This window comes from Anopheles stephensi, chromosome 2 (assembly GCF_013141755.1).
Source record: "Anopheles stephensi strain Indian chromosome 2, UCI_ANSTEP_V1.0, whole genome shotgun sequence".
NCBI classification, from domain to species: Eukaryota; Metazoa; Arthropoda; class Insecta; order Diptera; family Culicidae; genus Anopheles; species Anopheles stephensi.
Genome location: NC_050202.1, coordinates 24,733,704 through 24,751,385, shown reverse-complemented (window position 1 = coordinate 24,751,385; position 17,682 = coordinate 24,733,704). Strand labels below are relative to the sequence as shown.

The 17,682-nt window shown below is 44.2% G+C and overlaps 1 protein-coding gene across 2 annotated transcripts in view; it reads left to right on the top strand.

Annotated features, from left to right (window-relative positions):
• The first annotated feature begins 9,205 nt into the window (after nucleotides 1-9,205).
• The window catches only part of LOC118505880, a 46,657-nt gene continuing 38,180 nt past the window's right edge, over nucleotides 9,206-17,682 (top strand). For both annotated transcript variants that reach the window (XM_036042318.1, XM_036042317.1), the window contains exon 1: nucleotides 9,206-11,218. In XM_036042318.1, coding sequence (XP_035898211.1) covers nucleotides 9,211-11,218 — 2,008 coding nt within the window. In that variant the 5' untranslated portion in view covers nucleotides 9,206-9,210. The remainder of the gene's footprint in view (nucleotides 11,219-17,682) is intronic.

Here is a 17,682-nt window from a genome sequence, read left to right as displayed (position 1 = left end):
TTTAAGTCTACCTTTTACCGAATTTTATGTTCTTTTGTTTTATTTAAATAAAAAAAACAGCAGTTCCACCAATGATATGTACAATTGATATGTATCTTTGATACATTTTTTTTAAATTTTTTTTTACATAAATTGCCGCCCACTGACACAAAACGTGAAACACCGCACGAATCTTCCTTAGATAACGATAATAAATGAGCTCGTTTTGATTCCTCTTGCGCAAGATCTCTCGTTGCAAGACTCGTTGCGCGATGCGCTCAACAGCAACAACAACAAACAAAAAGGGGAAGACGCTACCGCACCAAGAATCCGACGAAAACGAAACTGGAGCTTGACGACGTGACACAACCCTTCCAACCTTAAGAGACGCTTGTTTGTCGCCAGCAGAAAAGGGCGAGGAATGTGTGCACTGGCTTTTAATTACCATCGCTCCTCCCCAGGCCTTCAAACGTATCCTGAAAGCGAGTCCTAATGAGCTGTAAATGAAACTTCCGAAGAAACCACCGGACAACTGCTGCGCGCCGACCAACACACTCGTCAACATCATGCGCCAGGAACCGTTGATAATTTATCAACTTCTAACTACTTTAGAACTGCGTGTTTGGCGTTGCTTCCGAATCCGGTCAGCTCGCGTTGCCATGGTTGCCGTGAAATTCTACTGAAACTTGATCGTAAAAGCGATCCCGAATCTCCTGAAGAATTTTTTTTTCTTTCCCAGGATCCCTTTCTGGTTCCTCAACTTCAAGCTTTAACTCCACATCAGTAACACTGCCTGCTCTTATCCCGCTTTGGATCATGATGTTTGCCGAAAACAAAAGCGGCGCAAAAGCGAGCGAGATGGACACACCGGCATAAAGGAATAAAACGGATGCACCGGAGCACCGGTCCGGTCCGGCAAAAGATTGAATTCCAATTTTTAATAGCATTCGCTAATGGTTGCGAGAAATCATAAAATTTAGACATAAAATTTGCACGACCCCGAAAACACATTCCCACCGCAGTTTCGCGCCCCAATGCCCGGGCGCTCGTCCATTGCCGTCGAAAACGATGCATTCCAACCCATTCCGGGAAAAAAGCGTGCATCTCGGTGTATGTTGTTGCTTGCAAAAACAAAAAAGAACTAACCCTCCCCAACTACTCTCCCCATCTCCATCCCTGTAACTGGCCGTGGATGTCTTTCGGGATGTGTTGCCGGCGTCGGGGTCAACGTTGGTGGATTTTGCCCGTTTTTCGCTTTACGCTTTGAATTATGTTCATCACCGAGTTCAGACATATTTACTCGCGTTGAATGAATCATGTGGCTTCGCGGACGGTAATGATGTTTCCGTTCCGTGCGCCGTCCTGGAGCTGCCTGACGCGATGCATTTATGACCCCCGGGAGGTCGGGCCGCAGCAGCATCCTTTCGGATGCAAACTCGCCGTGTGGCTTTCGTGTGCAATCTGCAAAGCTGCTGGTTTCTGAGTTTAGGGGTAGCGCGCTAGCGTGTGTTTGTGGACAAATGCCGGTAACTGGAGGTCTAGAAAAATCATTTCTTTTAATGAGCTTTTGTTTCCTCAAAACGTGGCTCTGGTCGGGTTTGGGTATGCTGATGCTGGGGTTAAACAGCCATTCTCACGTAAGGATTTGGGTTAGACTTATTTGTTTAGCTCTTTGCGAGTTGCAATATTCAGTTGACTGATTCAATTCCAGTCTCGTTCTCTCTGCAATTATCAGTTTTTCAATATTATTGAACAATTCTTCAAATGTTTTTAATTGTGCTTTTGTTATATTTTGCTCAGATTTACGGATCAAAAATTTCTTTCTGATCAAATAAATAATTCATATAAATGTCGGATCCTTGTGTTAATCATTTTTTGAAAAACAAAAAAAATCCAGATTACTAAAAAGTAAATATATTACTAAAAAAATCTCGTATGACATAACAAGCTCAGTTATATAAACTAAATTTAAAAAAATCTTTATTTGTTTATCTAAACTTTATTTATTAATGCTTTTTTATTAAATATATTCGATCATTTTAAACAGACTATCCACAAACAAGATTTCATCTTTATTGTGTTGTTTTAACTTTATTCGATTGTTTTTATCAGAAAATGATTTTTTTTAATTTTATACTTCAATGTTTATACTTTAGAGTCGAATATTTTAAAGTATGTAATTGAAATATTTTTTATTCATTGCATTTACGTTTGTATTTGTATGTTAAATTAAATTTATAATTTCTTTTAACCTTTTTTTTTACGACCTCGATTTTATCATTCTTTTCTACATTGAGTATCGTACTTATTTTTATGCTAAAAGACTGGTCAATTGGACTAATTAATGGCTTCAGCTTAAATATTAATCGTCATTTCTATAAATTAGATGGTATTTTAGTATATTTTTTCTGTTTTTTATAATTTATTTTTAAGATTTTTTCTTAGTGTTTGTTTCATGTTTTATACAGCGTAATGTTTTATTTTATATCAATAGTTACAGGGGTTTTCAGCTGATAGGGCAATTATACACGTCCTTTCAGCGCTCGGGTAAGTGCGTGCAATATCAACGGCTACTATGAGAATATCATCTGAGAACATCACAATAAAAGGTATTTGATTCCCCTGTCATCTGAAGCCGTTTCCATGCCAACTAGCTTTGTTTGCCATTCCATCTAAGAAACCTGCCATACAAATGGAAGCTTTTGCCTCATCAACTGAAAAACCCTCTATTAAGTTTCAAACATTTTTTTAATTTAAATATTGTTCTATATAAATAGTTTTTATTAGATTTAATTTCATACTTTTTTAATAAACATGGTTGCTCAAATTTAAAGTCAAATATCGTCCATTTGGTATATGTTTACTTTCCAAAGTGTGTACTGTAAGTGTTTTTTTATTCACTTTATTACTTTAAATTCTTTTATTGCTTTATCAAGGTACCTCCATTCTTCATCTTACATCCTCAATTGTTCTTACCATCTTCCCTCGTTCTGCCATCGTTTTCTTCATTCTCTAACGTCCCACAAAGAAGATTCAAAAGGTCACCGAAGAAAGGCAAACACAAAAACCAAAACAAAAAAAACAAAACTCCAAATCCACCCGAAAACAAACTTTCCTCGAGCGAAAGATCAACACCTTCTGATTAAAGCTTCCTCAAGATTCCGCCCATTGTTGTGCTGCCGAGCCGAGCGGAGTTTCCATCCACACGCTCGGTACCTGGGCAAACCGCGGCAAGGGTACGCAAGATTTCAGAACAATTGATAACGCGTACGCAACGTGACAGTCAAGCCGGACCACTGTGTCGGTGTGGTGTGTCCTCCTGCTTGGTGTGGTTTTTTGTAAAACGCTTTCAGTGAGCCTGGTATATTGGCTGGGGCAAAGGGTTGGAGGATGAGCATCGGGGACGGGGTGTTTCTTGATTCATAAATATGTATGCTCGTGTGGAGTCCGGTTTCGGGCCTTTGGGGCCTCTTTCTCCCGCATACATATCTTAATTTCCGAACCGCAGATTCAACGACTCCACGATGCAATCACACGGCATCGGGTTTTACTGCTTCGAAAAGACAAAAGGCCAGCGAGTTGCAGAAAAAAAACACTTCAACTCCAGCCAAGAACACACACACCAAACGAAAGAGCAAAAAGCACACGGCCAGCATGGATGGTCGGCGAACAAATGGAGGCGTAACGTCAAAAACCGCAGACGAAAGTGCACATTCTTGGTTGCAGCGTGCTGGTGCGTTTGTTTCGTGTTATGCGATCGAGACGGATTTGGTTTGTTTGCTGGTGCTTCGCTTTTCGGCACATTTGTTGTGAAACGTTTGGTTTCTGCGTGTGTGTTGGCGACTGTTTGATGTACTTCCAAATAATCTCTTCCCTTGCCTCATTTCACCGCGTGGATACGATTGGCTGTGCAATGAAACTTTATTGAATTACAACCGGCGGAGCAGTAAAAGCGTAGCTGCAGTTAAATCTGTACGCTGCACAAATGCGCACTCGGATGGATGAGCAAAAGGATTGTGGCAGAAACTTTTCGTACCTAAGGTATTGTAAATGCAGGGTTTACATCCTGATTTGACTCTTATTTTGGTAATCCTTGAATATGTTTCTTATTTCAAAATGTTTATAATTGTTTTATTTGTTTGTTTTAATAAAATTTTATAATTTTGTTCACGATTTACAACATCGTCTAATGTTCCTCCTATACGATTAAATTATTTCAATTATGATTTTACTCCTTTTTCTTTATCTTTCCATTTTAGCAATCATTCTCTATGTACTCGACTTAATCTCTTTTTTCCAATTCTGAAGATTATGGCAATTTTATCACACAAATAAAGAACAAATTAAATTAATTCATGTTGTTTTTTTTGTAAATTTACTTTAAGATATGTTCTTCTTCTGATTATTATTCTTCTTTTTCTATGACCCTTTAACTTCAAGAGGCCTTGGCCTGCCATTTTTGGCTTTTCTCTGACTTGGTTTTACCCCCCCCCCCCAGGATAGTCAGTCCTGCATACGAGGAGGCGGTCCGGATGGGATTCGAACCTCGATCCTCCAGTGTGAAGTCCAAATCTGATTGTTTACTTTCAATTTTTTTTTAATTCATGTTTTTTTCATATTAACGAAGGATTCATAAAATTGTTCACAAAGATTTTACATTGATCAGAATTCTTATAAGGTTCGTCTCCTTCTTCTTCTTCCTTGGCACTACAATCTCGACAGGTCTCGGCCTGCCATTTCTGGCCTTTCTTGTCTTGATTTTACCCCGGGGCTGGATAGTTGGGCCAGGGTACGGGGAGGCAGTCTGGATGGGATATGAACCCCGGTCCTGTCGTGTGAAGATCGGCGCCGAGATCGCCTCCGCCACTGAACCGCCCCAATAAGGTTCAGCAGATTTAATTATTGAATTATTTTCCTTACTCTACAAAATTTATCAATTTGTGTAATTTTTGTATTTTTCGCCTTAACTTTTTTATTTCATCAACAAATCGAAAGGGATTCACTATTTTCGTTGACTAAATTTCGATTATTTACTTGTTTTTAAATAAATTTGTGATAAATGAAGAGAATTTTTTTATTAGTGTGTTTGTAATTTTGGGTCATAAACGGGATTGATTTGATTCCTTTATTTATTTATTTATTTATTTACTTTTTGATCATCCTATATACTTATTAGTTTATTTAATTATTTAATTACTTTTCGATATTAAACTGCAAGAAACTTTAAGCAATTTTCAACTAAGACCAAACAAAGGAGAAAGGAAAATTTAAAAATTCGTTTTTGTTTAAACATTTCAGTAATTTAACTTGTAAATCTTTTATTCAGTCTACAAGATGTAAAAAAATCAGAACAATTCATTTTTTATTTTAAACACCTTCACGCTCTTCCCTTCGTACGAACCCTTTTTCCAGCAGACAGAACAAACACAATAACTAACGTTCAAACGTTTATGCACAACCGATCCAGCATCGATGCAAGCAGCATCGGCGCAAAAGATAAACCCAACACTACCCAATACGGTTTTACGATACACCCCGAAACGAAGAACTGGAAAATTTGGGCACTATTTTTGGAACCAACCGCTTTCGGGCAAGGATCGGTAATCGAACGCTACCCAAACCCCGAGGATGTCTTTTGGGGGTACCGATGCCATTGACCTTTTGAGGGCCGGATCGCACCAATCAACCTTCATGTGAGATTATGCAGTACGTACGGCGGAAGGCTGACCCGAAGCCACTGCACCCCCCACCCCCTGGTTACGGGGCACTTGTGCTTCCGAAAACTGAAGCAAAACAAAACCGAACAAACTCCGTGACCGTCGCACACAAATCGTGAGCAACAATTCGACTCCAGCGAGCGATACACGGGTCGGAAAATCGGAAACCATCGCAAAGGCACACGTTACAGTATCGAACGGGAAGCCACAGCACACAGTTTCGGCGAGTCACGGCGACGGGTTTTTTTTTTTTTTTGCGCAGTGTTCGAACAAAACATTGTTGCACTGTTGACCCGCGGCTGTCGTTTGCCGTAATCAATGACATCCGGGCAGCGAGATTTGTGTGCGCGGGCATTCTTGGCAGCCCGCCCGCCGGTGCTTGAATTCCTGTTTCTGATCCTCATTTTATCCTGCAGCGCCTGCAGTTGACTTGCTGGGAAGTAACTGTATGTGTGCATTAGGGGTTGACAGTCGCGTCTGACAGTTGTGGAGGACATCGTGTACCGATGAAGTGGAAGAAATGTTTATATGTCAACGATCGTAGATTATTCAATCATTGGTCGCGGTCGTGATCGTTCTGCTCTTGATAATGAATCTGCCCGTGAACACTCTTCCGCCAGTCAACCGCTTCTCCCCCCCAAAAAACTTCGAATCGGTATAGGGTTTCTTGCGAGAACTTTTCGTTCGGCTGACCAACAGCGAAACCCCGAGCGCAGCCAAACACAAACAGAGATACGGCGGCACATTATGAGCTTTCGTGCCGCTTCATTTCCGTCCAGCTCGAAGGGATCTGCATCGCGCGCTTAGGCCCTCGGTGATGGAGTCCCTGATGGTTTGATGGAAATCATGTCCGTCATGCATGCTAACAAGACACGCCAACAGACGCCCCAAGCAATCGAAACGCCCTGATCGACGGCGATGACGATGATGATGCAGATCGGATCCAAAACGAACGGGAACTCGACCAAGTGGAGCCGCTAGTCGTCCATCGGTCCTCAAACGCAACGCACAACGAAGAAGTGAAAACGGGAATGCTACTTTCGTTGGTAGCACCTTCTATGGGACACACACACACACTCCCCGTGCAACTTGCGTGGACGTCGTGCGTCCATCCCTCTTGCTAATCGAGAGAGAGAGAAAAAGGCGAGTCAAAACAACCCTTTCCATATCTGCGGCTAGACCACTCGAACCAGAATCTGCCACCGGAAAGTGTTAGAACTAATGGCGTACGATAGCGCAATTGCGTCACTATCTGGCTGGAGTTCACTTCCCACCATTCCGTTGGAAGACCCCGTTGACGGGGTCCCACCGGAAAGGAAACGGAAAGTGGTCAACCCGTGCGTTTCGCAAGCACGCAAGTCCGGTTTGCCGATCTCCCCAGGTCCCCGGGGTGGAGATCAACATGAAAAAAGACCGGGAGAAATTCTGGTTCGTAGATAGGGACGCCCGTGACGCGCTGGTGATACCGTTAGGCTAGGTATCCCCGCCCCGGGAACAGGTGTCGGCGAACCGGCAAAGTTGAGGCGTTGATGGAATTTTTAGACGAAACCCGGTTGTTGAAAAACAAGTTCAAGGCACGGGCCGTTCCAGAACCTCACCGGTGATAGTGCTGAAGGTGAATGAAATGGATGTAATGCAGGACTCGATTTCAAATCGCGAAACATCCTGGGAGAATCGTTACGGCAACACAGCCCTTAAACCGTACACCGCAATCGTCAACATCGACGATCGAGTGGTGGTAGATTACTCAACGCGAGCTGCAGTCTAACAAACACGCCACACGTATAACCCTCAAAGGGAAATTAAGTCGATAAGCATTTTTTTTATTGACCACAGACGTAACATTATTACGTTTTTAAAGGGTTACCCGCCAAGAACTGCCCACTCGGATGGCTGAATCGTGTGGGGATATGTGGGGTGTTGCGATGATGATGACGGTATTCAAAACCACCGAACAGTTTGCAGTTTTGCATCGAAAATGCAGGCAACGGGTGTGGAGTTGTGCCAGTGGTGAGAAGGAACTCACCGGCTCTGTTCTTCTCTCGTTCGTTTTATGTTGAGAGAAGAGCATTACAGTTTGTGCACTCCAACTGCACTTGAACTTGCAAAAACCCCATGTAAAGCGGTTTGCACCGAATTGAGAGGGAATTGATGGTTGCTTCTATGCAATCATCGAAGAAAATAGATAAAAATTATCTACAACATTTAAAAGTGGGAGTAATGTTCATTTTTAAGCTTAAGTAAGCTTTATTTATCCCTTAATTAACATCTTTTATTTGAGAGGAGGTTTAAAAAAGATCATTTGGTAAAGAATTATCATAGTTTTAGTCCGTCTTAATGGTTGTGAATGCTTTGCTGAATTTTCAAAATTAATCATTCAAAGTCTTTCTTGATGTAGAAAAAAAAACTATTTATTCTGTTACGTTATCAATTCCTTGCTCTCCATTGAAAGAAAACAACACTATTTCACTCTTTCAGATTTTCTTTAGTGATTTTCCCTTTTTTGGCTCTACAACCTCCAGTGGTCTTGACATGCCAATACAGTCTTCCTCGACTAAGCTTACCTGAAGCTCGATAGTCATTTCTGCGCACGAGGATACGGTCCAGGCAGGATTCAATATCGTGTCCTGCCATGTGAAAGCCAAGTCAACGACCGCCTCTGCTACTTGAACTCCTCGAAGAAAAATTTACTCAAGGATATTCTTGAATTAGTTGATTACTATTTTTTGGGGCGTTCGGGAGAGCAATGCGATAGTCGTGCCAGCTTTCACAAGGAAAAACAGGGGTTCAAATCCCATCTGGACCGGCTCCAGGACTAACTATCCAGTAACGGGTAAAATCAACTTTCGGAACGCCAGAAGTTGTAGGCCAGAACCTCTTGAAGTTACAGAGCCACGAAAGAAGAATAAATGGTGTACTAATTATGTTATTTACTTTCAATTGACTTTTTTTTTAACATAACTTTATAATCATTGCATAGCGTATTGATATTTTCCCATTTTTAACTTAATTTTTAGCAGTTTTAGCATTTATCTCCTTCATTAAATTAAATAAGCATACTCATACCATACTTTGATGACGCCGAATTTTTTAATGTGATCGTATTGGTTAAAAGTTTTTTTTAATTAAAATAAAAATATTAAAAAGCATATAGAAATTTTAAAGGCACGAAGGAACTTCAAGTGATGTTATGTTTACCTTCAAATCTTATTTCTGATCCCAATGTAAACCACTGTGCGATCAAGCTCAAACTCAAAGATCGCGCTGAGATTGAGTTCCGGCGAGAGTGAGCACCCAAAGCCCCAACAGTACACATTTCCCCAAGCGATCATGCTCATGCTCCCCCTTGCAGAATATGCTCCTCTCAAACATAAAATCCAAAACCCGTCTCACGAGTGACCAACCGTCTCAACTCACGCACCGGCATATGCGCGGTTCCCCCCAAAACAACGCTCAGTGTGCGCCTCGGGTGAGCACAGCAGCATGCACCGTTGGAAGCAACAGTCAGTTCGGTATGGCTCGTCGACCGAAACGGTCGGCGCTCGTGCTAGCGGTCGCGTTAGTGGCGTTCTGCCAAGTGGTGCACTATCGGTGTTTGGCTAGTGGCGTCGTCTCCTCAGCGTTAGCTGGCAGCAGTAGCGGTGAAGCGGATGCCGCCGATCTGGATGCGGCGGAAAGCAACCACCGGGCGTTGCTTAATCTGCCCAAGTTTGGCGATCGGCTTGCGCCACGCAACCGTCCCAATGTGGAGGACATCGGTCCGGGGGTGTCAGTGTCCGTCGGTAGTGCAAGACAGGCCCGAGGGCCCACAGTGTACGGGAGGGCAGGAGTTGGGTTGGCACCGCCAGCTCACCCATTAGCTCCGTCCAGCGACAATGACATCAAGCGTAGTGACGTGATGATGGTGAGCGGTAGAAGTGTGAAGGGTGCGGGTGTACGCGCCGGCTCCCAGGACCTCACCGAGGAGGACGAAGAGGAGGGTGATGACGAGGAGGAGGGTGAGGAGGAGGTCGAAGCGGAAGAGGAGGAGCACGGTGTGAAAGATGATGGCGATCAAGCCGGTGGTGACTATTTCGCGGTCGATGCGACGCACAAGGAGAAGAACTCCGACACGGAACAGCTCGCCCAGAATCGGCTCGATACGGTCGCGGTGACGCGTGACAGTGCCGCCAGTGCTAGTAGCGGTGTGTTGGAAAGTGCGGGTCGAAGTGCCGGCATCGGGCTTAACATTGCCGGCATCAGCAATGCGTCATCTGCGCAGGCGCATCGGCTCGAGATGTCGACCGAGTTCTTCGTAGTGCCATCGACAGCGTCGTCTGCGGCGTCGCGTTCTACGACCGTACGGCCCGGTGGGGTCATACTGGCCGCGCGTCACCCATCGGCTGCATCGAGCAATAGTGGTAATAGTGGCAGCAGCAGTACAACGCGTCAGAATGTGACCCCACCGACGGTAGTGTCGACGACCGGGTACGCGGGAGGTCTCCGTAAAGAACCTTGGGTAGTGCCGGTGCTGGTGCTTGCCTCACTGTCGATGCTGATGATGGCCGCGTTCGAGGTGTTCGTACTGTGCAAGGCCTGGAGGACGTCTCCTAGCCGAAGGCATCTCTTCCTCGGTCAGATGCTACTGCTCGGGTTGTTTGCCTGCTCGGGGCTGGCCGCAGTTCTTACCGTCAATCCAACGATTCTCTCGTGTGCTACGATGCGCTTCGGTGCCGGTGTTGCGTTCGCGCTCGTCTTTGCCTCCCTGCTGGTCAAGTGCGTGTTTCTGATCAGCTTAAATGGAGGCGTGTACTTGCCGGCACCTTACCAGGGTCTGCTGCTTCTGTTCGCCGTGCTCATTCAGGTGGCCGTCGGTGGTCAGTGGCTGCTGACGTCACCGCCCAGTGTTGACAATGTTCCCGTGGGTGCCGGGGTTGGTACCGGTGGTGGTACTGCAGTGTCTAGTCGCTATCACCTTCTCCTAACGGCAGGTGATCTAGCGGCGACCGCCACTCCCACCATTCCGCTCTGTCACACCCCGTTCGCGGAGCTACTGCTCTCCCTGATCTATATCGTGTTTCTGATCGTGTTCGTCGCTATATTGGCAATCAAGTCGCGCGGCATTCGGGACAACTACCGTGAGGCAACGTACATTGGCCTAGCGATCGGTGGCATCATTCCGATCTGGCTCGGGTGGACACTGTGCGGGTTGGCGGTGGCCGATCGGCATCGGGACGCGTGTCTTGCGTTCGGGCTGGTAGCCACCTCGTCCACCGTGTTTTTGGTGATGTTTATGCCGAAAGGGCGTCAGCTGGCGGCGATGGGTAAGGAGGGTCTGTACGTGGAGGACCGCGAGGAACGCTTCAGTTCGCTGAGTAGAGCAGGGTCAGGATATTCGCCCTCGTTCTTCCACTTCAAACCGATCAAGTATGGCGTGATGGGACCTTCGCCGACGCTGCAGACGGCGAGTGCGAATCTCGTCGGTACAACGGCTGCCTCGGCTACTACCAAGCATCATCAGGCTGTTGCAACATTAGGCGGAGGTAAGTGCAAGAGCTGCAAATCGGAATCGGCCTCCCAAGTCCTTTTCTAAACGTTCCTGCAGAAATCCAAATGCTTAAGGAAGTTCCTAATGTGAGCAGTGTTGTTTTCTTGTGTTCGTGTGCGTGTAACTTTGTGTGAGTGTGAGCTGTGATTAAATTGTCATTTTACTTTCAACTGGACTGTTTATTGGTACTTGATGCTGAGAGTGAGGTTGTTATTTAGAGACTGGATTTTCTGATCGCTTATCGTATGTAGACGATTTTTGTTGTGTTTCGGTGCTTGAAGTAACTGAAAAGTGATTGCTAGTTTCTAGTATTTCGTTACACTATGCTTACATAACCTCTGTCACAGTGACATGTCACTTTGACAGTTCACTCTCCCTTTCTCCGTTAATGAGGATCGTTAGTTAGTTCACACTTGATCGCTTTTGTCTTCTCAGCCACGAGCATATGTTGCCACCACTTATTAGCGTGTGACTGTGTGCAGCAATAGCTGCTTCACAACATTTACGATACGATCAAACAGCCAATTTCCTTGCGCCGGATTTGCAACCTCCTGGGCACGGCAAACTTGCAATCAACCTTATATGAGCAAATCTGCCATCATTAGCGTGGGACGGTAATCTGGTAGCCGACGCCCAACCATTTCAAACGTTGGGAAATAAAAGCCGCAACAGCCGTAAACGAGAGGAAAGTAAGAGTGCGCCTAGAAAGTGCATCCGCATAATGAGATGTAAGCTAATTTCTCTCACCGTGCGACTTAATTAAGTCGGTTAGATCGACGCGAATAAAAACAAAGGTTATGTCGTAATGCAATGCTGGGGCCCCCGGTCACCCCGTAATGCAAGATAGGGCCATGGAAAGCTCTTCCAGGGTTAAGTACCATTTTAGGACACACTAAATGCGGTCTAAACTGAACCACACCCTCCGGGCTCTACGGAAGCCTTGAAGTATTCATCACCAAATAATAAGTGTTGAGTACGACCCGCTGACTTCGAAACTCATTATTCACCACCAGCCAAAGTCTCGTCCCATTTTTGGTAAGCTCCAGAATTGAGATGTGCCTCGGATAGGGGGCTCGCAACAATTGCTCTTGTCTTTTACGTTATAAATCAAATTAATTTCATATTCCATTCCGCATCTTCTCCACCACAATCAGGCTACGCGCTAATGGATGTTTGAAAGGGAAATCCTTGAAAGCTTCCAACAAATTCAACTGCCCATCGGCACTGTTGCTGAAGCCACGAATTCTAAGCCTCCTCCTCCTCCTCTCGAACGTGTCCAAAACAGGAACGGCTCCAAGCGAAGGATAAAAGCAGAAAATTGCAATTAAAAGGCTTTTGGGCGGTCCTTTTTTGAAGCACAACACAGCCACACACAAAAAAAAAGGCATCAGCTTGCAACATTCGAACCCTTGCGACTGTGTCGGAATTGTTTACCAGTCCTCACCGAACAGGTAAAGGGAAGAAGATCCTCGCGATTTTAGCTTTAGAACTTTGTACATCCCACATAAGATTTTATTGGCAGCTAATGTATGCTTCCTTGAAGTGAAAAAAAAGAAGGCCAAACCGAAATCGAACCTCAAAACGTGTTCCAAGGAGATGATATGTTATAAAAAACCGTTCTTCCTTACTTCTTCCGAAATGTTTTAACTGTTCTGTCCTGAACCGGAGGACGGGGACCAACGCTCAAAACACATTTACGAATGATAAAAGTGAAGCTCCAAAAACCCCTGAAACACGGGCGAGGTCAGTAAGGAGTAGAACAAAAAAACAAAACGCGGTCCAGAAATGAGATACAACCGCGAACTCGCGATCGTGACTCGTCCTTCATTCCCCGTTTTTTTTTTTCAATCCTTCGGCTAACTTGCCCGAGTTTGGAGCAGAGTTTGGAAGGAAGGAAGAAATATGAAGAAGAAACAACCAGATCCCCAACCCCAACTAATGGGGCAAGTAGTAGTTGCCGTCTCGATGGGAGGGTCGCACACTTTCCCATTCGCAGCATTTCGGGAACGTTGAATGAGTTAACAAATTTTTCAAATAACATAAAACCCGTCCACTGTCGAAGCGCTCGGGACACGATAAGGAGGAGGATGGCTGGCCAGAAAACGAGGACTGGGAGCTTAGGGGTTTGCCAATATCGGAGGGTAGCCATTAAGGAACTCATGCTCAGGATATTCTCCACGGTTCAGATCATCCTCCGAGCGCTGATCGCGTAAAGTGGCAACGATGGGTGGATCCGTCCAGCTTGATCATTGCCTTAATGTGGTAAGGCTTTTCAAGCCGGGTGAGAAGGGGCATCCGGCGGGAGGGTTTGTAATTTTATGGCTGGACGATTATCAATTTTTTGAGCGGGAAGAACCCACGGGACTGTTTGACTTATGACGTTAGAATGTTGTTTTGAGGATTTATATTTATATTTTTAGGATTACGGCTTGACGCCGTATTGTCATATTGTTTTGAGGATATTGAGGGGATTTTTGGGATATTTCGTATGCGGTTTTTACACTTATTTATTAAAGGTCTACCTGAGGGGAAAATTGAAAGTAATGTTAGGTTTATTGTCTACTTGTATGATAAATAAATACCTAAATCTGGCAAGCTTAAACACGTAACTATAAAACTGTTAGACTAGTATTCTAGGCTTCTGGAATCTCTTCAGAAGTGAAGTACAAGTATGCAACATTAAAATAAGTACGTTGCGATACTCCTTCTTGATGGCAATAGAATTTATAATTTTATTTTATTTCCTGAACTGTATTCATAAACAAAGCAATTTTCGTGAAGCAAGAAATTGAGAAGAGCTCTCTCTTCAAATATTCAGGAGACTATCAATACTACTGTTGAAATTCTCAATTTGTCAATTTGGATAACATCCGATATTCTAATATTCTTTGAAGATATCATTGACATCCAAAGTTGATACTCGGACCAACTGTCCATTACAAAATCGTTCGTAGAGACTTTGTGAAAGGATTCAAGAGCCTCTTGATAAGATCAGGAGTTCGTGTTCTTTGAAGATATTACACTGATATCCAGAGTTGGTACTCACAAGAACTTACTATTACAGAGTCGGCTATGTCCTGGGAGTTGGAAAACTGTCTCAAAATACTGAGTACTAGATAGCTGCAGTAGCGTCTTAGACTTAAACCAATTTTCGTAGCTCTAAGGATATTACAGATGTTAATTTTTGACAACTGCTTCTAATATTCAAAACCTTTTAAAGCAAAAAATATTAACAAAATCTTAAATCTCTCTTCAAACCAACGCTGAGGTCTCTCTTAACGTACACAGCTCTCTACACCTTAGTTCATTCATATTTTTCCCGCACCCCGTTTGGCGACCGATTTTCCATTACCTGTTCGAATACGAAACGCTTTCTTCGCATTCCGACAAAGCCAATGTTACGCGAACAGCGTCCACACCGCGGGAAAGTAATCCCGCCCATTACCCTGGGCCCTTTGCGGGGCAGGAAAGCCCAGCACACGCACCCGTTCGCTCGCAAACTAGAAAAGAGGGAAATTAGATCACAGTTAAATCAGCTGATCACCGGAACGCTTCGAAAGCCGCAGCGTACGATCGGTCCCGGTCTCCGGTTTGCCATCGGACACCCGAATGCGCCGCGCCTCAGCGAAGGAAGGAAAATTCCATACCCCGGCTCGAAAAATCAGAAACAGAAACAAAAAAGCCAGATATAAAATAAGTGGTAATCAAAATTAAATTAAGAGAAAATTTCTCTTGCGCTTCAAAGTTTTTGAAATTTTTCATCCCACCTCACAGTAGCGATTTTTGCGCGAGATGCAGATAGGCGCTGATAGGTGGTGCACATTAGGGATGGGTAGAAGAAGAAAACAAAACCTCACCGAACCCAGGCTCAATCAAGTGACAAGCAGGTTACGCGATCAGCTATTACTGCGTAACCTCGAAAAGTGGACCAAACGCTTGCTTGGGGAGGAAAACCAAAACGCCGTTAATCGAATTACCATCAGGTGTGCGAAAATTGTGTGTGTGTGTGTCGCAACACACTTTTCAGGGAAATTCATAATTCATAAATGTTTAGTTTTTTTGTTTTCCCGCCCAACACCAAAAATAAAATGGTTTAAAAATATATGTACACACTTTGAGGTCGTACCAGTTGTTTTTTTCAGTCTCTAATGGCTTACATCGCTCCAGTTTTGCCAATTTCGATCGGTGGAACTGATCACATCATCGTATTTTGTAATCGAATAAAAGAAGGACTGATAAGGTCATAAACCTCTTTGTCTTTGGGGTTTAAGATGACCTAAGCCATTTGTTGTACGTATTTTAAAATTCTGTGGTATTCGACAAGTCGTACAAGGAGGAGCTTACCTGTTTCGGCTCTACTATTCTGACTGCTCTACTGTTGGACAGAACGCGGCTTAAATTTACCTGAATTTCTAGCTTAGACTACACTATAAAACTCTCTTTAAATCTAAAAAACAGCACCAAGAGTTTTATTTTCTTTCGAATAAAACCATTGGTCCCCTCGGCTCACCTTCATTAGCCCCACGCTAGAACAGACAAAAAATACCAGCCCAAAACAGCTCCTTCTAAACAATTAGCTAGACAAACACCGTGAATAGAGTTACCCTAGGTTAAGCTATCAACCTAATAATAGGGTACATGGAAAGTGATTTGCTTCTCCCTCATTCAACCTGCTCTCCGCCAAGAGGAACGTTTACATTCGAGGTAGAATAAGAAAAAACTGAAAAATGGGTCCTCAACCTTCTAGCACCACAGACAGCTTCTCATATCCAACTTCCACCACCACGAAAAAACTATAAACACCCAAAACCACCCATTAAAAAAGGTATCCCCCCCCCCGCTCGGTTCCATTGATTGGGACAGCCGTGTGAAATTGTAGCGCTTCTAGCGATGGTTCGTGCTGGGTGCAGGTAAAAAGGCAAGCTTCATTCTTGAAAAACTTCGCGAGTTACAGGTATTCGCGCCAAGCAGCAACCTTCCACCGATCGAAGATTTCATCCCGAGCAAGCGGTGCGCGTTATGTGTATAATTAAATTTGGGAAATTATTGCACAACTGAAGGCAAATTGTTGTGCTCGCGCAGCCAAAGTACGATCGCACCCGGTTGCGAAACCGAGAATGATTGTGCCTCGTAAAAAGCAATGGTCGTCAGAACAACAACAAAAAATGTTTGTCGACCTACACCATGGGTGGAAGGAAAAGCAGATCGAATCTTAAGCTCCTTTTTGTGTATTGAATATTCGAATCGATTTTGCATCCAAACGAAGAGCTTCGAATTTTGGCAAAGCACCAGAAGAAAAACCAGAAAATCGTACCGTCGTAATTAATGGTGCTTAATGTGCACTCATTACGATAATTGATATTGGTGGGTTGCACTTTGGCACTGATTTTATTATCAAACGACGCACTTTTATAACCCTTTTCTCCATTCTACCGGGTTCAATTTTTGAAGGGATCTTTTTATTAAATAATTCCTTAACGCAATCGAAACCATCTTCGCTTACCGTGGGTCAATGGCCGCACAATCTCGCTCGCGCAAAGAAGGTGTTAAGCGACCCGTTGAATGGTTGATGGTGGTTGTGCTGATAAATTAACGCCCGCCCGAAAGCTTGTTTCGTGTTCGGACTAACCTAGTACCCGGTTGCTGAGGTGGCAAAGGCTGCTAAATCTCTCTCGCCACACAATTTGACACACGATTGATTACGCGCTTGCTTCCCCGACACATTCCCACCTTAACTTGGTGCTACCCGGGCAACCTCTAGTGGCTGATTGAGCGGGCCAATAGAACGCCTTGTGACGTGTTTTTATCAACCTTCAATCTAAGCAATCTAAGCTTGTTTGCTTACTGGGAACAATACAGTGGGAAGGAATTAAAGAAGCAGTCGCTTTTAAATCCTTACCTGTGTGCTCTGTTGCCATGCAAATAGCTCACTACTGGGGTTTTGTTTTTTAGGAGCCTGAAAGAGAGACTGAGGCTTGTTCTTAATCCTTCCTATCCAGTTTTTTTGTCTTCTGGAGTTCTGAGGTGGGCTCGACAGCTACGCAACTAACGGTATTAACACGGTGTGCCACCCTGGGTGGCCTCCAACATTTGCAGAATTTCATTCAGAACTGCAAAGCTGGTCCGCGGAAGTCCACCAAAGCGGACCTACCGAATTCTTGCCGCGTGGTGAAAGAATAAAGAGAAATAATCTTCCCGGTGCCCGGTGATTTTCAGGTCACCGAACAGTGATAGCGAAACCGACTATGCGCCCCAAACCTCATCAGCGAAAGCAGTTTGGGAGGTGTATAAAAATCCCCATGCTTATAGCAACACACCTCGGAACCATTTTCCCAATTTCCCAATAAAACAGCTCGCGACGAGGGCTTTCGAGAGGAGCGCTCGTGGTAGGTACTGCCACAACTGCCTCTATCTAAAACCTACGTTCGATGATCGTACCATCGCAGCGTAGCGCGGCAA